This window comes from Corylus avellana, chromosome 4 (assembly GCF_965113065.1).
Source record: "Corylus avellana chromosome 4, dhCorAvel1.hap1.2, whole genome shotgun sequence".
In the NCBI taxonomy this organism is placed as follows: Eukaryota; Viridiplantae; Streptophyta; class Magnoliopsida; order Fagales; family Betulaceae; genus Corylus; species Corylus avellana.
This window is the reverse complement of record NC_142493.1, coordinates 22,932,988-22,954,632: the sequence shown is the minus strand read 5'-3', so window position 1 is coordinate 22,954,632 and position 21,645 is coordinate 22,932,988. Positions and strand designations below refer to the sequence as shown.

Below are 21,645 nucleotides of genomic sequence, written 5' to 3'. Positions count from 1 at the left end.
TGCAAAGGGCTACGAAAAGGTGAGGCTGTGACGGAGAGGTTGTTTTGGGTTGGGTGAGATCGGTAGCACGTGGGCTCGAGCCGGTCCATGACGTGTCAGAGCGAGACATGTTCAGAGTGGAAGAAGTCAAAACGAATGGTCTAAATCATAAGACTGCATTAATTAAGCTTTTAAAATTAATTTATCAAACTAATTGCACGGATCAACGCAATCCATGCAGGTAATTGGAAGCTTACGGAGGGAATTTATTTTACCATTTAATTTATATTAAATTGTATAATAATTTACTAAATATTATTACACTTAACATGAAGCTTCAATGAATGCTCTTAATCATTTGGATGGTTTGATTATGCAATATATATATATATATATATATATATATATATTAAAAAAAAAAAAACATGAATTCTTTCCATATAGGTAGGATTTAGATTCCTTCGAATTTTCTTAAAATTTGAGATTCTCAAATTCATAAATGTCAGTCGTTCATCTTATCTAAGCGTCTAAAATAAGCCATGTTTCAGTATTTAATTAATGAGAAAATATAGCTTATTAAATTTGAAAAATGAACCTCTCTATTTCAAATTCCCTCCATTTTCTCCTGTTAGTGCATACATGGCTTATTTTAGACGCTTAAATGAGATGAACAGCTGAAATTTATGAATTTTAGAATTTCAAATTTAAAGGGAATTCTAGAGACTTTAATTCATAAAGGTAAAGCTTAGTTGAGCCCAAACTAAAATGTGGGCTTAGAAATTTGGGTTGGTTAGCCCATGCGAGTGGGCTTTAGGTTAGCGCAGCCCAAACGTGTGAGGCTTGGATCATTAGGCACCATGCAAGCTTTCTCCAACTATTTTGAAGTTTTAAATCCACATTTTTAGGTGAATATGGTATGATTTATTAATTATTGTGACAAGAAGATGTATGGATTAAAGAGGCCAAGCCTCAGGTCTACATAAGCACAACTTCCTTTGATTTAGGGCACAAAAATGGGCCTAATATAGGCCTTGGGCAGGCTTTGAGACATAAAACAAGCATAGCAAGTGTTTGAATTTGTATGTGACAATCCCTCCAAGCCACCTTTATATATATATATATATAATTCGCACGGGAAAAGATTTTAAACACACGGTTGGAAGCAGCCCATTAAGCAATTAAGTGTTAAAAAGTTTTAATTTTCATTGGTCACTTTTGTTATTATCATTGACGAACCCTCAACTATGAGTGAGGTCCATCTTTATTTTAATTTTCGGACCCACCTTAATGTGGACTTAGAAGATTCAACATTTTATGATAATAATAATAATAATAATAATAATAATAATAATAAGATAATTGTTTAAGATAGCACTTGAATGAATACATGATAATCTGCTTTGCATCCCAGAGCAACTTTTGAAGAAAATGGCGCCATTATAATAGACCATAGCAAATCTCTGAAACACGAATGATATATAGTATACACAAAAGACATAAATTGATAATTAAAAAAAAAAGGGGGGCATAAATTGATAAATTCCGTATGCAGTGGGAAAAGAACACTCATTTTAATTAATGATTATGTTTGTTGACGTAATATAAAGGTAAAAATTATTTTGTGTTTATAGTATTTTGAGTTTGAGAAATGCACCTTTGTATTCTATGCTTCTAGCGTTAATCTTGCGTACATTTTCGTTGAATTGGCATGCTTTATCCACCAAACTCAGCGAAAATATACGCTAGAACATAAATAAGCATTTTTTTCTTTGAGTTTTATAGGTTATTTCTTAATATTTTTCTTTTTAAGAACATTATAATTTGTTTTTTTAAAAGACAAAAATTTAACAAACATATAGCTAGGGGTTGCAATTCGTGTTCACATGTCATGTTCGGGTCGGGTCAAAGCATGTATATAAGAATACATAGGTCAATCATATCCTGGCCAATTTAATTCAACGGGTCAAACTCTTCAATCATAACCCTTGAATCTGGTATTAAGATCGAATCGGGTTTGCGAATCATGTCAAAAATTGCTTATCATTATGTCGCATATCAGGTTCAAGTCATGTCGAAACATATGTATAATACTATATAAGCCAATCCTAACTCGACTCATTTAACTAAACAGGTTAAACTCTTCAACCGTAACTCTTTAATTTAGTGCTGAATTCATGTCAAATTCACAAATCATGTCAAAATTTATTAGCCCTACATATAGCCATCAAGCGCTAAAATATTTCCCAGAATATACTTGTTCAAGAGATTCCAAACTGATATTTTCTGGGAGACTAATTATTTATCTTATAATAATTTGAATCAATGATTAACCAAATGATATAAGCAAGCAAGTGGAAGTCCTTGTCCAAAAGTGACAAAACTAGAACAACAAGACACATGCTTTTTGTACGGTTATAAAATCACTACAAAATAAAGTATACCAAAAAAAAAAAAAAATTGGCCATTGAGTGCTAAAATATATATTTACACGGTCCAAATGTGTCGGTGCTTGTTATTTTATACGGACATACGGTCTACGATTAATGATTATGCTCTTCAAATGGGACAACAATGAAACAATTTCTTAACTTAGGATAAAACAGAAAATCTAATTAATATGACTTATTTTTATTATTATTATAAGATTCTTGGTTAGTGATTTTTTTTTTTTTTTTTTTTTTTTTTTTTTGTTTCATACTAAATTACAAGAACTGTGACCACCATATTTTATTTGTTTCATACTAAACTACAAGAACTGTCACCAACTGCGGTGGTCTAGTGGTAAAAGCTTCCAAGGTTAGGTAATCAAGGAATTAGTAAGTCTTCTGATTCATTCACGTGGCTGAGATTAGGCTATAACTCAATCGATTTGAGAGAATACTTGTGAATGATAGGCCTAGCTAGACTCTTTTTGTCAATGATAATAACTTCCCTTTACAAATCTAGATGTCTAGATTCCATCCACGAACCCACTCGATTTATCATTTTTTGTGTTTTGTTATTAGTGGGTTTACACTAGTTGCATTCATTTAAATGTAATGCTATTTAGTAGACTGTTACTTAAAAAAGAAAAAGAAAAAATTCGTATACTGATTTTTACTGTCACATCATCAAATTGTATGGCAATCATATAACCATCTACTAAAAAAATTACTTTTGATCATTTAATGAAATGTACTTTAAAATTACCTAAAATAGTGGGGATGAGATGTGAGTATTACCTACTCAAGTCCTATCTATGAAAGCGTTAGCTGTCAATTTTGCATACTTATGAGTTGCCATGTTTGTTGTACGCTTCACATGTTGACACCTCCAGCTTGGTATAGTTTGTAACACCATCCTTATATCCTCAATTATGTGTCCAAACTTACTCCAATTCCTCGCAAATGAATTAACTCCTTGCACAATAGCCTACGCATCTCCTTCTAAGATAATACACGACAGACCCAATTTCTTACAAAACTTCACCACATGCAATGTTGACGTGGCAATCTAATCCATTGTTATAATTTTATTTTATTTTAAATAAAGATTGATCTAATGATTGATTGAGACTATATATTATGCAAACATTGTGAGATAATTATAAGAAAAAATATATAATTTCTGGCATTACTCATTTAATATTGAGCAGTGATTCTTAATATTAGTCATGCTATACGTTTATGCATTAAAGATTTAAAGAGATATTAACAACAAGAGTTTGAAGAAAATTTTGCCTCTCCTATTATCCTCTCAAGGAGTTTCTTGTATATATAATCATCATTATAATGAATCTAACTATACATGTATCATAAAATATTACTATAGATGTGGAGATTTAGATAACATCAATCTAGTGGTGAGCTCAAATTTGTTCATCTCTATTTGATGTTTGAATTTTCTCTTATCTTGGCTGTGAATAGTCATCAAGAGTGATATACTTGTATCCAAACCCGAGCTGAAATGACCAATTTGGACCAAGCAATTAAGCATAAACTATACATTCCCATGGGTTAGGCAGCTTGACTATCCAGAGGATCAAAGAGAAAGAAAAATACATAAATACATCGCACGAGATAATTGTTTTGCCACATCATCTTAATTGTCTCAATATTCCGAACAATGAATCAAGAAACACTAATCGATCTTAATACAGTGAACAAACACATAACACTAATTGACGCCTAATAACAACTACAAGAGACAGAATTCAAAGTCATCACCTTGCCAAGGTCATACCACACTAATGGGCGACACTTGGCAAGGGACGCACCTCACTAAACGATGTTAACCAAAATGTCAAGCCTAGCCAAGGTCCTATCCTATCACGGGACGGGACGAGATCTAACCAAACCCATGCAAGGGGAAGAAAAACTTCATATAGGCAAGGGATGAAGGCAATATATTCATTCTGAACACCCTACTATCTTACATTCTATTTCTTTCTCTTGACAAAATGTTTTTACTAACTGAAACATCGAAAGTATTCTTCAGAGGCACCCCCAAAAAGTCTCCAAGCTTACATTTAATCTCTCTCTCACCAGCATTTTTGGTTATAATGATGATGTACGGATGATCACACCATAACAAATGTGGTTATCCTCGAATCATACAATTCTCATTAATAAGTTTCATATATAAAGTGGTGGTCAGAACAAAAATCATTCATTCTAACTTCTCTATCTTTGTCTTTCTCTTTGTCCTCCATCAGATTTCCACCTTAATTGGAGAATACTTCCATAACTTTTGAGAATTTTAATTCTCAAATGGCCATGCTTGTGCGTGAGCACGAGTTAAAACTTAATTATATATATGATTGATTAAATGTTCTTCCTTTTGGCATGTTTTCTGCTTGGCCTATGTGAATATTGATTAAACGTACTATAATTTATTATTCCACAAGTATCATGTGTTTGCTTCCCTTTTTTCCTTGTCTTTTTCTTTTTGTTCTTTTGGTGGAGTGTGACATGAGTTTGATGGGCCTGCAGTTGTAGTCGGTGGAATTGTATTTCACTACTATTTCTGGTCTGATTGGTGTCGGGATGACATTGTTTGTGGCTCCGAAAGAAATGCTATGTTTCATTCTCCAAACCACTTTTTTTTTAAAAAAAAAAAAAAAAAAAAAAAAATCAAATTTATTATTGAATTTGTAGGTTTACATGTGGGTCCTATATATTCATTAATATATTTTTAAAAGATATATATAGAGATGATTGGAAAATGGTTAGGAGAATGAAGCCTATCATTTCTTGTGCTGCTAATGCTAAAGCTTGCACCGTTTATCTGCTTTTGGATTTTTTTTTTTTTTTTTTTTTGAAGGCAATGTTGAGATAATTTAGTTGATGCATGGCGCATGCCTTAAGCCATTCCAAAAGCTTAAGCCGTGAAATATTTAATTTAAATAGAGTGATTTGATAGAGTTAAAGTTCGATCCTAGGACTTTTGGCTCTGATACCATGTTAAATTATTAATTATCCCAAAAGCTTAAGCTGATAAGAAGAGATAAATTTAATTATTTAATCATCACTTAACATATACCAAATGTTATTTTTCAAGTGTTTAACAGGAATCTGAGTCTCTTAACTCTTGTAACAAAATTCGTTGTCAAATAAAATTTTCACTATAATTTTATTAACATTATGGAGTCTTTAAATAAACACTTATTACTATAAGATAGGTAACACACAACTAATGATACATCTGAATTTAAAATAATGATGGTAAAATGCATCCCAATACAAAAAATATATATATTTCAAAAGAAACAAACAAAGTGTAACCAAATAGAGAGGTGAAAAACAAAAAAAAAAAAAACATGTGAAATAGCTGAATTGGAGTCAACCTTGGCGACACCATGTCGAGTTTACTGTGTTAGGCCACAACCCACAAGAGCCAACATTGTTTTTTGGGTCATCAGTCTTCAATTGTGGCTATTTGTTTCTTTTTGAGTACTGTCGCAGTGTTTTTTTCTCCAAAAACCCAACAGCATATTCTTTTATCTCCAGCCTATCAATTTATAAATGAACGTGTGTGAGGATTATATTGGCAATTTTAACAAGAACACGACACGAAGTTACAAAGTTAGGATTTATCTTAAACGGGTAAATTAACTTAAAAAACTTCATGAATCATGCGTATAGGGACAGAGACAAGACATAAAAGACTAAAAAAATGTTAGTGCACTGTAACTAGTTAATCAGTAATTAAGGAATCTATTAGCTAGGTCTAACATAAAACATTGGAGTCATTGAACCATCATCACTCATCTGTGGAAAAATCATTACTTCTTTTTATGCATATAAGCTTTTTCCAATAGAAAAAAAAAACATTAATTACTTTTTCGGTTGAATATGCAAGCCTCATGCCTGCTTTTGAAAGTCATTATATTATATGCAAACACCAAAGTGGTGTCAATAATGTAAGTGCGTGCATGCTTTCTAACCGATTACGACAGAAAAATTATGTGGTGACCCTGTTCCTCCCAAAATCCAGGCTTTTGCTGCTCTTGAAATCATATCTAATTGGCAAGAGTGAATCTCCATCACTTAATGTAATTGGTGCTCAAATATTGTATTGGTGGCTACTTGCATTGTGTTTAGTCTTTTAAACTACTATTCAAACAGACAAATCTGATTAAATAACTACATTGATCTCTTTGCATGTGAAAAACAGAAAAAGACTCCCGCCTATGAATGCTACTCAGCATTTTCAAATATTCATCTTTTAACATTCTTGTTTACGTTGAATATTATGGCATTTTGGTTGAATGTTGCCCTCTAGCTAGCTTTACCTATTATTCTTGAAGACAAATATATAATGGAATATTGAAGTGAGAGAGAGAGAGAGAGAGAGAGAGAGAGGAAAGCATTAAAAGAAAGAGACTAATAAAGACGGTTAATACAACATTTTTTTAACTATATTTATAAAGAGGCTAAAGAGTGGTGAATAAGAAAATTTAGACTAAATAAGAAAAGGAGTAAAGGCCTAATACGGAGAAGGTTGTAAAATATTTTAACATGTATTCTCGCTCAAACTCAAGGTATATAGTCTTCAAGAGGTAGCTCAATCAGCTGTAGACAACGCCTCATGAAGCGGAAATCACTAATTCGAATCCCCACTCCTTCGACGCTTCTCTTGTGTGGACATGTCCCCAAAAAAAAAAAAAAAAAACTATATAAACTTGAGTTTGGAAAAGAAAGGGAATTGCATGTTTTTTTTTTTTTTTTTTTGGGTTGCTAAAACTAAATATTTATTTAGAGATTAAAGAGTAGTGAACAAAACAACCTAAACTAAATAAGAAAGGAAATACATGCCTAATATAAAGAATATTATAAAATATTCTAACAATTCTGACTTATATATATGATTTTGACGACCAAAAAAAAGAAAATACTCAAAAAATGAGTAGGTTAATCAGATGAAGGTTACTAATTCAAATTCTCTATATGCGAACATGCAAAATAATAATAATAATAATAATAAATAAATAAAAACGAATATTGTATTCTACGAGTGGTATGTTATTTACTCAAAGAGCAAAGGTTTGCAAGGACTAATCTCTAATTTATTTATATATTCAACAATCAAAGTAACAAAATCTCCCTTTCGTATTTGGATCAAGCCAATCAAAAAGGAGTGGTGGAACAACCATCCCTCTCCTCTGGTGAGGGTAGCCATGCAGCCGCTCTATTTTATTTATTTTTAAGTAAGAACCCAACCTCACCTCTAAAAAAAAAATAAAAGATTGTGTTTTTGTTTTCAACATAAGTATGTCTAGTGTTTATTTTTTTAAAAAGAGATTATCAAATAATTTTCTTAAGTAAACCCTAAGAGCACTAGCAGCAAATTTCCTATAGCCCATTTTCTTCCTTATGTTTAGGAAAAATCTAAAAAAAAAACCATAAAAAAAACTCACATCAGAAGTCCTAAATATAACCAACATCAAAGTGTTGAGAGACACTGTAAATGCTCAATACATTATTAAGTTATAAAAAATTGATTCTACCTAAAACAGTTCTCAACTTTTGGTCATGACAAACAAATATTCAAACTAAAACATAAAAAAAATAATATATTTACCAAAGATAAGCCTATACATAATCTAAAAAAGATATCATAGAATTTCAAATTTATGTAATGGAAAAGAAAAGTTGTCTTCTTGATTGCTCATTTGGACCCACCTGTTCATCGAATCTTGAATGAAGATAAATCTAGCAATCCACCGCTATCATTTCCATTGCTTTATCACTAAAATCCCATTAAAAGAATACCTTTCTCAATATCTTTTCTTGCCAAAAAAGTAAGAACAAAATCTCTCCCTTTTTTTTTTTGTACGGTCTATGTATTGCATTGGCGAGTGGAGACCAGTTGAGACGAGTGCGAGTAGGGAGAGAATTGGGTTTTACTGTTCGAGATTTATTCCCATTCTGCGATGGCACGAGCCCCTAGAATCTGACAGGTGGCGTGTCCTCAGGCTTCTCAGATATGCGTGAATCACGGATTACTGCCATTCTCGTCCCTTTCATCTATTAACCTTTGTTTGGTCAATTCTCACCGACGCAATAACGTCGTCGTATGGAAGCCTGCTTGGCTATAAAAAAATGTTTATTTTTTTTTGTTCAAGGTAAATAAAATTAAGGGCATATTTAAAATTGTGTTGTATGGATCAAAAAGTATTTTTAATACTCAAAAAATTTATTTTAAAAAAAATACTCGTTTGATAAAAAAATTAAAAGTGTTTTAAAGATTTAAAAAGCTTAAAAATAGTCAAAATGCACTTTTAACAAAATTTTAAAAATATAACTTTTACTAAAAAAACGTTTTTGACTTAAAAACTCTATTTCTTAAACGCAATCTCAAACAAGCTCTTAGAATATCATTCAAAGCAAAAGAATAGATGTTTTTTTTTTATTTTTTTTTATGATGGTGTTATTTCCATTAGATTTTTTATTTATTTACACCAAAAAATTACTCAAATTTCTCTTATAGAAAAATTTACCGTGAAGATTCTCTTCAATAAAGAAAAATTAACTGAAATTCTCCTTCAATCTCACAATTTTTACTCTTAGAGCCCGTTTGGGAGTATGATTTTAATAAGTGCAATTTTAAAAATTGCGTTTTTAAAATCGCTATTTTTTAAAATCACACAGGCATTTGGTAAAACATACTAAAAAGTACTTTTTTTTATCAATTGAGTGTTTAGATAACATTAGTATATAATTGTGGTTTCATGACCAAATTACCAATAATGATGAACAAGACAGAGAGGATGAAGAAAAAAAAATGAGAAAAAAAAGGTTTTAATATATTTTAGGTGAGTATTTTTGGTATTTTTTTCATTCCCGTTCTTAAAAAGGTAACTATTGCGCCAAATATCTTTTTAATAGAAATCGTGATTTTGTTTTAAATTCACACTTTTTCAAATAAGCACCCTCTAATCAACTTATGGAAATCGCATATTTTTTTGCGATTTTAAAATTTGCATTTTTAAAATCGCAATCCCAAACACCGTAAAGTTACGATTTGGTTTAAAATCACAGATTATTTTTAAAAAAACGCACTCCCAAACGCACCCTTACTTTTTACACAAAAAAATAACAATAAATGTTTTTTTGGGAGGTATATAATGCAATCTTAATGATTATCAGGAGGATTGCTCTTGTTTTTGGCTGTGACATAAGAGAAATAAGAGAAATGATAAAAATTACTCTTATTTTTTACACTCATTTTCTTATAATGAATGATTGAATTTATCATTGAATTGTGTAACCTATATGTGACTCCAATTACAAAATAAATAAGAATCATATGAAACCGTCAATAAATCCAATTATACAATTTAAGGATTATTTTAGTTTTACAAGTCTCTTGAAAAAATAAGAATCATATGGCCATGTTTGGCAACAAAGTGGGGGATTTGAGGAAGTGGACCGAAACTGTAGCAAATTTGATTGATGTGAGAAAAAAAAGTAAGAATGTTTTGTATAAAAAAGTGAAAAATTTTGTTTTGTAGTGATTTTTTAATTTGAATAGTAATAAAAAGTTATTGATGTGATATAAAAAGTAAGAATATTGAGATTGATTTTGAGAAGAATTTTTTAAAATTTTGGGTCCGGTCCGTTCCACTTCCAGTCCAGTCCTTTAGCAAACGGTGCCATACATTGGCGTGTGTGGTCTGTATTTATCATTCAATTGGATCTAATGCAGTTGTGCCAGTTTGATATTTCTCCAAGAGAAATCATAAAAATTATTCTCCTAACCATCTCCGTATAGTGAACAAGTGAATCAACCATCTACAATACCCCTTAAAATTTATTTTCAAAAAAATGTTTGTAATACTACAATTTTCACCATAAAGTTAATTTTTTATTTTACATGTCCACACAAGATAATGAGGAGAGGAGGATTCGAATTAGTGACCTCCACTTCATAAACGTAGTTTACAGCAGATTGAATTACCCATCAAGGACGTAAAGTTAATTTATAATCAATAAAAAAGTTAAAAATTTTCTTTAATTATTTCATCAATCTAACTCACTCTTAATTGCCTCCTGAAAGTCGTGCATAGAAATTCAATAACATTGACATGAACAGGTCCCATATGAAACGACACAACATTCGATGTATAATAATTTGTACACTGCTTAAACATTGAGTAGACGTGACTCTTGCAGAAGGGGCAGGGCAGAACCCAGAGAGCAAACTCTTCCAACCCCCACGTTTTTTTGGGTTTTTCTATTTATTTTTGCTGAAAAACGTTTTTCCTTTTGGATGTTGAGGGCAAGAACCCAAGCCAAATGCTAAAATACGCACTGGATTATGTCATGCTGCAAATAGGCTTATCACCATTACCCAACACAACAAAGGGTTGACACGTTTGTGTCATTCTTAAAATTACTGTATCACTTTTAAAATTATTATTGGATTTACGATCGATTATTATTAAATTTTCATTAAATTGTAATTTTAAAAATATTTTATTTTTTGAGAGACACAAGAGCGATTTTTATAATTACTCGGATTGACACATAACAATATTTCCTTCTAATTGAATTGCAATCTCTTTTCTTCAAAAAAAAAAAAAAATGCAATCTCTTTTGCAGTCTTTGTATCGAACTATAACAGTGCATCTGCGGCTTTAGCCTCCTTTAGGTAGTTGTTGTTTTCAAGTGGGGGCTCAAATAAGTTCACCTAAATTTGTGTCCATTTTGCTTTGTAACTGTCTTGCGCGGCCCCTATAAAGGACCGAATCACCCGTTTGACTCATTTCTTACTCTTTGTAATTTTTTTGTATTGTTTTAATTTGTTTTGAGTTTGTTTCTTAGGAGCCCACCCTTTTTTTAGTTTTAGGATCACCCACTCTCTCTTTATTTCAGATCAGAAGGGGGAGTGATCTTTCCTCGTAACCATTTTCCTTATTCAATTAGAAAAAAAAAATTGCAAAAATTGATTTCAATCCAGTTTATGAAACGGTCACGTGTCCTTTAATATGTAAAAAATACATTTATTTTTTAGTGAATATATATATATATATATATATAAGAGGAAATTTATAAACCTGTTTTAAAGTATAATTAGGGGTGGATATCAGATTTGTCGGTTATAAGTTTTTGTGTTAAGATTTTATCAATTTTCTTGTAACTACAGAATCAATAAAGAATATGTTTTATAAATGACAAGAAAAAGTAAATTCATGGAACATAGATCAAAATAACAACCGCAAATCAACTAGACAAACACAATAAAAAAAGTTACCAGATAAAATTTAAAATTCACTTGAAAAATCGGTTAAGTTGGTTAACCAACAATTTGTTTTTACCGCTTATCGAACCGAATCGATGTCAAAACAGTATTTTTATTTCGCTTACCGACTGCCGAAAGTCATTTGTCGGTTAGTGATGATTCGGTGGCGGTCAGTAAGTAGTCGGTAGGCTTTCGCTTACCGACTGTCGAAAGTCGTTTGTTGGTCCGTGACAATTCGGTGGCGGTCAATAAGTAATCAGTAGGCGGTAAACAGTTAATCTGCCATTTGCTCACTCCTAAGTATGATTCCTTCCATTATTATCCCATTAGTAATCTCCTCCAAAACTTGGTGCAAAGAACACACCCAAGTATTCCTCAGTGGGACCCAAGTATTATCCCATTATATATATATATGAATGAATAATGAAGACTTAATAATGACTATTAAACTTGACAACATCGTTCAACTACTCTTAGATTATGTTGTAAGTTTAGGGGAGAGAAAGGGAACACACATAAATGATAGCAATATTGGTTGTCACGATTCATTTGGTCCCACCCAAGTAGTTCAATACCACCCAAATTTCATAAGGAATTGTTGTTTTCAAAAGGTTCTTGCTTGAAGGTTTGGAAAATACCTTACATGTGAAATTTTTGGATATTAAAGTGGTTGATGGTCAGACTGACGAAAGAATTTCTACAAAATAGACAGGAACAGTGATTGGTAACCTCCAGCCCATGAGAGATCAAGGGAGTCTTTAATGCTTAAGTAAGTGATGAGAAGATACGATATACCATATACGTACTTGGGGATGTGTCCCTTTTCTAATGTGAGAGCCTCTTTGATAATGGGCCAATATGGTAGCATTGGTGTCGCTGGTCCTTGTTAGGTGTGTTGTTTCCTTGTTGGTTTATGACTAGCCATTGGTGATCGATGAGTTTCCATGTGGAGAAGATTCTAGGAGCTATCAGGGAGTTTTCTTGTGAGGATGATTATGTAATTTGATGGTGAGTTATAGATTACTCATTACCCTAGATATTAGCCTTGTGGCCGACGGCAGTTGCCTTGATTATCTATCATGTAAAGGCTGCTTAGGTGAATGAGACTTATGGTAATAGTTTTTATTTTGAGAATGAAAAATAAAAATCTTAACAAACATAGTCCTAAAGCCTTTTAGGGCTAATGATCGATATTTATTTCTATATTCGGACGATTTTTTTTTTTTAAGAATTTCGATTGGTTCAACACTAGTTTATTCTTTTCAAGTGGCTTTCTAATTTTCAATTATAGTTGATATAAAAGTAATTTTGTAAACAAATTTCGCTTTGAAATTTTCAATATTGATCCAACATTAATTCATGCAACTTACCAACATGTGATAGAACAAGCTTCACAATCTTTATTTATTTATTTTTTTAAATCTAAAATTTCAAAGATAGACAAACAAAATAGACAAAAGGAACATATCATACTTTTCTTCTAAACTAATCAATAATAAAACTTTGTTTCTGTTTTTATTTTTAAAGAAAAAAGTTAGAACTTATGCCTGGTTTTATAAGAATATAACTTTTTTAAAAATTATAAACAAACAACTCAAAACACAAAATACTATATAAATGGTAAATTTTACTAAAAAAAATAAAATAAAAGCATTTTGTTCTTGCAGTCCAAATAATCCCTTACCATTATCTTTATATTGCACAAAAAAATAGTTTTCAAAATTATTTTCATAGATTTTTCAATTAAATCAGTATCAAACAATATTTCCCTTTTTCACAGTTTTTTTTTTTGGATCTTAGCAAAAAGGGTAGAAAGTGGCGAGTAACTGTGATTACTTTATTTGGGTGTTACCATAGTAACACCTACCTGCTAATAATTACTTAAGTAGGGCGTAGACGGCGAGAATTGCATGTGTTCCCTCAAAACCAATTGAACCATAACTTAGCCCAATTTCACCAGAACATCAATAAATTTTTAAGACGACTAATACTGATCAGGCTTATGTAAGTGATTATTCATGATGAAGATTAAAATTCACACTCTAATACATGTTTAAATCTCATAATTTTTTTTAAAAAAAACACTAAACCACCGACATTGATATATATATTTTTTTCTTTGAAGCTATGCAAATGGAACTTTAAGATCAAATGAAAGAATATATAAACAGTTTAACGACAAGAAAGTTGTTCATCTTTAGATTCCCAGTTTATGAAAAAAAAAATCACATCAATACAAAAAAAAAAAAAAACATAGGAGGAAAGAAAAAAAAAAAGTCATAGATCTAATTACAGACAAGATAGCTAGCATTGCATTCTCCTAAGTTCTAAGCGCGTGGTAGTAAAGTGGAAAGTGAAAAGTGAAAACCAATTTTGCATGATCTTAATTCAAACGTAATAAAGGCCTTCTTTTGTCAATTAGGATACAATTTCCACGCGCGTCATAGGAGTCTGGTCATAAGACTTCTCCCCCACCGCCCCTTAAATAAAGCCTTCCTTTCACACGACAAACCAAAATGCCCACTTTTCAATCAGTAAGGGTATGAGAGAAAGTTTCCCTCCTGTGTTTGCTTTCACTTTCACCTCCCCCATTGTCGACAGCTCATCTCACACTTTCAAATTTTTAAAATTACATTAACAAGTGTAGAAATAAGAATGTTGAAAGTATGTAATGGATTTGTGATGATAAAGAAAGATTCTGAGAGGAGGAGAACGAAGTGCAAATCCCAATAATGAACACTACGTCTGTGTCTCTGTCTGTCAGAGATTTTTAACCTGTTCTACACATCTATTCAAGATTTAACTACATACCCATTATTCGCATCTTTCCCGTGGGCAACAAGGATCGAAAAGTCCACAAATGGTTGAAGCCTGGTTTTTACTAGCCATCATCATGATTCATCGGCTTGTGTATTTTTTTCAGAGGTGAAACAGAGGAAGTACTGTAGCGGCCTTTTACGGAGTTGCTCTGCTGAAGTCTGAACTACCATTCTCTTTGCTCCCACTCTCTCTTTCTTTCTCTCTCACAAAACTCACGAGTCACAACAACCACCATGTAGATTGTAGAACCTCCTTTTTATCTCTGAGTTACACGGCATTCTCTTCCCTCCACCTTAGACTACTCTTTCCGGGTTTGGTCTGAGCAATCTTCAATGACCCATCTACGGTCCTGTCACTCTTTCAGTCTCTCTGCACCATCGTCCATCAAGAACCAGACTTTTTAACTCTGTAATGGAGAAAGCAGAGTCTTGAACTGTGTTTGTCAAAAGTAGACATCAAGAAACAAGCTTTGAACTACCATCCAAAACAGAGTCTTTTACTCTTATCCCTCTGTTTCTGTATGGAACCTACCCATTAAAGCGCAGTTCTTCTTCTTCTTCTTCTTCTTCTCCCTCTCCCTGCTCTCTCACATAATCAAAGCAGTCCCCACCAGCAACACTACATTCCTTCCCTGCCTTTAACTTCTAGGGACAACAATGCCCACCACCAGCACCCTCCTCCTCCTCCTCCTCCTTACCCTCCTCTCCACCACCACCACTATCTCCTCCACCTTCCCTTCCAAGAAGCGCCACCACCACCGCCACCTCCTCCATCAACCTTTCTTCCCACTTAACTCCTTCCCTCCAGCACAACCCCCTTCTGCATCTCCCCAAGCACAACCACAGCAACCAACACAACAACCAAAGCTCCCTTCTTCTTCTTCTTCTTCTTCTTCTTCTTCCTCCTCCACCCCACCAAAACCATTTTTTCCGTCCTACCCCAACCCTCCACCCCCTCCCTCCCCAAACGCCCTCGCCACCTTCCCAGCCAACATCTCCGACCTCCTCCTCCCCCACCCCTCCTCCTCAAACTCTCACCGCCACATCATTGCCATCTCTGTCTCCGTTTCCCTCCTCCTCGCATCCCTCTTCATCGCCTTCTCCACCTTCATCTACTACCGCAAGCACGCCCCTTTCTCCACCTCCTCCACCGCCGACGACAAGACCTCTCGCGCCGATAGCCTCCGCTTGTACTCCGATGGGACCCTCAAGCCTCCTCCTCGTATCGGCCCGTCTAACCCCAGCTCCGAGTTTCTCTACCTTGGTACATTAGCTAATTCCCATGGCATCGACGACGGGGAAGCTGAGAATTCGAGCAATGCCGGAGTCTCGGCCCCCACCCAGTATCAGAAACTGGGTTCGCCGGAGCTCAAGCCGCTTCCGCCGCTTCCGAAGAGCAGCTTCAAGCAGAGTTATGGAAGTTCTGGAGTGGGTTCTTCTGGGAATGAGGAGGACGATGAAGGAGACGAAGAGTTTTTTTCTCCGAGAGGGTCTTCTGGCCGAAAAGAAAGTCCAGTTCGTACCGGATCCAGCTCCCGAAGAGTGTTCAATGATGAAAATTTCGGAAGTAGAAGCTTCAATTCCAGAACTGCGTCGTACCCATGTTCGGATTCGGCCTCCCCAACGAGTTCTGTCTCGAATTCTGCATCCCCAGCTCTGAATTTTAGTCCCACAAGCATGAAATCCAAGTCCCCGGACTCCGTGATAAATTTCCCTGCTCCGATTCCGATTCCGGTTCCGGTTCCGGCTAGGCTGATACCAACAACGCTCCCATCGCTTTCTTCTTCGTCGTCTTCGTCTTCTTCATCATCATCAGAGAGAGGTTCAGGGAATACCCAGAATTCCCCAGCGAGAAATTCGGACGTTTCGGGGCAGAGTAAGCGATCCCCAACGAGAATCGAGTGTGTTCCAATAAAACTGCCTCCGCCACCACCTCCACCACCTCCGCCAGCAAGATTTTGGGAAGTTCCGGCTGCCGTCGGCCCAAACCGAGAGCCTAATCCGGGGCCGCCACTTCTTGTACCGCCTTCTAGGCCTGTTGTGTTGCAAAATGTTGCACCCATTTCGGCTGCTGAGCAATTGCAGAGCAACGGAACTGTGGAGAGGAATGAGGATACTCCGAGACCAAAGTTGAAACCTTTACATTGGGATAAGGTTAGAGCGAGCTCGGATCGAGCTATGGTGTGGGATCAGATGAAATCGAGCTCTTTCCAGTAAGATAAATGACTTTTTAACCTTTTCATATCTGGGTGTTCAAAGTTTTTGTGATGTTTTGGGTTATATGATCACTTTTTCTGGATCAGGAATATCTCCAAGGTAACTTTAGGTAGGTTGAAGTTTTAAAATCCTAGTCACTATCTTTAACCACTATTTTAATTAAAAGGTTCAGAAAAATTAAAGATATGCAGAAATGTTGAGAGGACAAAATCTGAATCATTTAATGGAAAGTAATGGTTACTGGCTAGGATTTTAAGAACTCCATAGAGAGTTACCTGGAGAAATGCAAACCCAGAGGATTCTAATCCAGTTTTTCTTGTTTGTGGAAGTTATGTCTTTTGCTAAGTTTGAATTTTGTTTTGGTTGCAGACTGAATGAGGAAATGATTGAGACGCTGTTTATGGTTAACAATAATAATAATTTGAATTCGACTACGAAAGATAATGGTCGGCGTCAGGTTCTCCCTTTGCTGAACCAGGAGAGTCGGGTGCTTGATCCGAAGAAGTCTCAGAACATTGCAATTTTGTTGAGGGCACTAAATGTGACCATTGAGGAAGTCTGTGAAGCTCTTTCGGAAGGTAACTGCTCAATTTTATGTAAAACTTGCGTGGACCCCTTGTAGTAAAATAGCGGGGCCCTCCTTTGTTGTGCAAGTTATTCCTGATTTCAAGTTTTTGTTGGCAAGTTATGGTTACTTCAATATTGAGCAAAATTTGTGCCTCCCTAGTCCCTACACTGTATGAGCTTATAAAATGAGGCATGTTGGGTTGCTTTTGTTCGTTTGGCTATTTTTTCAAAAGAATTCTCAAGGTTGAGGACACCAGACGCCTGATATTCCCAATGTTACTGTTTTTTGAAGTTTTACAATCAATGTCTTTGCTTTGAGTTGGTAAACTTCCAGATGTGCCCTGCCAATCTAGAGTTGAGTAACTTTGGTCTTTTTCTTAGTGCATAGCCTTGATGTTTACAATTCTCCTAGGTTCTTCAAGTAGACTCTAAAGTCTTGTTTTGAGTGTAATTTGTCTCAAAAGTTGAAACCAGATTATTATCGCGTTGATGGTTAATTTAAAAGCCTTTTCTGTGATCACAATCTCTGAATGATAATATATTGTCTCCTGGTATATAGCATATACTTTGTGCAGTTTATTCTGTTCCTGAGAAGGCTAAAAAAGAAGCTCTCTTTCTCTGTGTGTGTGTGTTGACCTGTTCTGGGTTTGACAGTTCCAACACCACTCTGTCCTTGTAAGCAGTGCCATTCCCAAACTATAAATTTAATGCATTTGCAAATTTTTGTTGTATAGAAGTTGGTGTTGCAAGAAGTTAAAAAATTTTCCCCTTTCCAGAATGGTTCATTGTATTTCATTCTCTTCTCATTAGGTGTTACTGTGCTTTTCTCAACGTCATTAGCATGACAAATCCTTTTGTATGTATGTGTGTGCGTGTGCATGTGCGCGCATATGATATATAATCATTTAATCATTCAAACAATTGGAGCGCTGAAAATTTTGAACTTCTCTCTAAATGCAAACAGGTAACTCTGACACATTAGGGACAGAACTTCTTGAAAGTTTATTGAAGATGGCTCCTACCAAAGAAGAGGAACGTAAACTAGCAGAGTTCAAAGATGAATCACCATTTAAGCTAGGACCAGCTGAGAAATTTCTCAAGGCCATGCTTGATATACCATTTGCATTTAAAAGGGTGGATGCGATGCTTTACATTGCCAATTTTGATTCGGAAGTTGAATACCTTCAAAGGTCTTTTGAAACTCTGGAGGTAAATCTTAATTTCTCATGTGTTTATATAGATGTCTCTAGTATAAAGGCCTCATGGGCAGAGCGTAAGCAAAATGTGTGGAGCGGAGCCCATGAGATCCATTGCAGCTTATTAAGTTTTGTTATGCAAGGGTCGAATAATAGGTTGGGGGCAGCCCTCTGCAGCATAGTAAAGGGTATATTGGAAATTTCAATGTAGCATGTTAGGGTTTTTACTGGGGACAATAAATAATAGTGAAAATTAGTCGCTCACTCGCTTCTGTGGACGTAGGCACACTGTTGAAGCATGTAAATTTTCTGTGTATTGTTTTCTCTCTCTTTACTTTTCACTAAATCGCATAATCTCGATAATCCCCAGCAGTTATGCTATCTGCACTTTATGTTTGGTGAAAACATTTTGAAATGGAAACCTCATGCATGCCACTTGAACGCTCCCTATATCTCTATATGTACCTCTGGTGGTTGCACTCCCTATTTATCTATGTGTACCTCTGGTGGTTGCAGCTTTTCTTAACAATATTTCTTTCTCATCCCAATATTCACATACCTTTTTATCCTGAGCAGTGATCAGAAGGCTGGAGCTCACTATAAAATGAGTCAAAAGCTGAATAGTGGAAAAGTGAAGATTCCTTCTCTTTTATTTTGACTTGTGGTTAAAGCCAATCTGTTTTCTCAAAGAAAGCTGCTTATGATAATTTTCATTGTCTAGTCACTCTTCCATTACTTCCTGTCTCTTTTCCCCTCCATTTTCCATAATCATAGATGATTTGTTGACCCACTTTATGATGCAACCAATCTAATCATTAAATATTGAGCTCAATACTTGGCCCAATGCACATGAACATCTTTTCATGTAATAACATTATCCCAAAGTAGCCATGAGCCTTAATCCAAGCCCGTGATCTCCATCTGCTGCCACTGTTACTGCCTTCACGAGTATGAATAATTTTTTCATGATCTTGTTCCTGGATTATGATTACTCCAACCTTAAGTCATGATGTCAAGACAAGGGGTGGGGGGATAAAAGTCTTTAGTCAAACCTTGCGTACAATTCAACAAATTGTGATTTTCAAGTACAGTAGCCAGGTATACATTCATCGTAAATTGAGCAGAGGCAGTTCCAACCATGGCTCCAAATGATTAATATGGCTTTCACATTTAGAGACTAGCAAGGTTGCTTAACCCGTTAGGGCAATAAACTGCATAGTTCTACTGACCAGATTAAAAATGTATACAACAGTATAAAGAAGCTTCAAACTACTTGTACCTTTTATTATATTGTGTTTAATTTAAGGTCTTGTTTTATATTGAAAACATCAGTTAAGTGCTTACAATGCATTCAGTAGGTTAGAGCATTGAGATCGGGCTGAAGTAGCGATTCTTCTTCAAAAACTTGGTAGTGCCCAGAGTAGCAGTGATCGTTCAAGTGCAAACAGTCATGATAATTGAGTAATATGGTGAACCAGAGAAAGTATTCCAACTACTTGGGAAGCTATATTATTTCTTCTGGCTAGAGCAGTACTGTTTTTAGTCTTTACTTGCACCTTGCCAAATTAACACGCATGACTTTATCTTCTCTTCTAGTTTCTTGGTAATGTGTACATCAGGACGATTATAGGAAAAAAGTAAAATTATGTAAATACTTGCCAAATAAATGTATCTATCTCTTGTTTAATGACGAACCTACTTGCTGAACTTGCCTTTTCATGCCCTCCAGTGAACTTCTCCTTGCAATTTATTGTCTCATTTAATTGAGAAGGTAGATCTAATTTTTCCAATTACATATATATTTACCAGCTGCTGTTCACACTTCATTTCCTACAGGCAGCTTGTGAAGAATTGAGGAACAGCAAAATGTTTCTGAAGCTTCTTGAAGCAGTCCTCAAAACTGGGAACCGCATGAATGTTGGCACCAACCGGGGTGATGCCCATGCGTTCAAGCTGGACACACTCCTCAAGCTTGCTGATATTAAGGGCATCGATGGGAAAACCACTCTCTTGCATTTTGTTGTTCAGGAAATTATTAGAGCTGAAGGTTCTCGTCTTTCTGGTACCAATCAGAGTCAAATGGCGGAGAATCAGCAGTCTGCTTTCCGGGATGAAGTTGAATATAGAAAGCTTGGGTTGCAAGTTGTTTCGGGTTTGAGTGGGGAGCTCACCAGTGTAAAGAAAGCTGCAGCAATGGATTCAGATGTGCTCAGCAGTGAAGTTGCAAAGCTTGCTGAAGGAATCGCCAAAATATCTGAAGTTGTAAAATTAAATGAAGAAATCGCATTGAAGCAGACTAGCCGAAGGTTTTCAGAGTCAATGAATGGGTTCTTGAAGAAGGCTGGGGAAGAGCTTGTAAGGATCCAAGCCCAAGAGAGAGTTGCTCTCTCTCTGGTGAAGGAAATAACCGAATACTTCCATGGGAACTCAGCTAAAGAGGAAGCTCATCCATTCCGGATTTTCATGGTGGTGAGGGATTTTCTTTCTATTCTCGACCGTGCTTGCAAGGAAGTAGGGAAAGCTAATGAGAGAACCATTGTCGGTTCTGCCCGTCAATTTCCTATGCCTGTGAATCCAACCCTTGTGCATGTATTTCCTGGATTGAATGGAAGGCAACATTATGGTTCCTCAGATGATGAAAGCTCATCCCCATCATAGCACTTGCATTTCATAGTCCTGTCGATTTGCTATGCCCGTGAATCCAACCTTTCCGCCGGTATATTCCTGGATTTAATGGGATGGTGGAAGTTCATCCTCATCATAGCACATGATTTGGTGTATAGTCTCTTTCTGTGCGTTTATGGTGAATCTCACTGAATGCAAGTTAAATATTGGTGGCGCTTTTGGGTTGAGCTTGCTGAATGTGAAGTAATATCATTTGCTTTTGTGTGGCGCCGTTCTTGTACTTATATATCTATATGCTCACAGAATTTTGGGATATTGTTTATCGTATGTGTAATATAGAGGGAATTCTCTGAAGATAATAATGCTGTATTGCTAGAATAGTTGGATTTATCGTGTAAATCTGTTAGATAATTAGGTTCATGATGACTCTGGCTCTCTTTATCTTTCTCTTTTACTTTTTGGCTTACCTGATGAATGAATTCCTACTATTACAACGTGGCTCAGGAGTAAGAGGGTGT

The 21,645-nt window shown here is 35.1% G+C and overlaps 1 protein-coding gene across 1 annotated transcript; it reads left to right on the top strand.

Moving 5' to 3' along the window:
* The first annotated feature begins 14,022 nt into the window (after positions 1-14,022).
* LOC132178235 (formin-like protein 2) lies at positions 14,023-21,554 on the top strand. Its single transcript, XM_059590684.2, has 4 exons — positions 14,023-16,735; positions 17,109-17,317; positions 18,271-18,515; positions 20,339-21,554. The coding sequence occupies exons 1-4, from the start codon at positions 15,180-15,182 to the stop codon at positions 21,158-21,160; spliced, it is 2,832 nt and encodes a 943-aa protein (XP_059446667.2). The 5' UTR covers positions 14,023-15,179; the 3' UTR covers positions 21,161-21,554.
* The last annotated feature ends 91 nt before the right edge of the window (positions 21,555-21,645 follow it).

Coding starts and splice junctions, on each gene's coding strand:
- LOC132178235 (XM_059590684.2), top strand. CDS start 15,180: ATGCCCACCACCAGCACCCTCCTCCTCCTCCTCCTCCTTACCCTCCTC. Junction 17,318..18,270: donor CTGTGAAGCTCTTTCGGAAG/GTAACTGCTCAA, acceptor AAATGCAAACAG/GTAACTCTGACACATTAGGG. Junction 18,516..20,338: donor GGTCTTTTGAAACTCTGGAG/GTAAATCTTAAT, acceptor CATTTCCTACAG/GCAGCTTGTGAAGAATTGAG.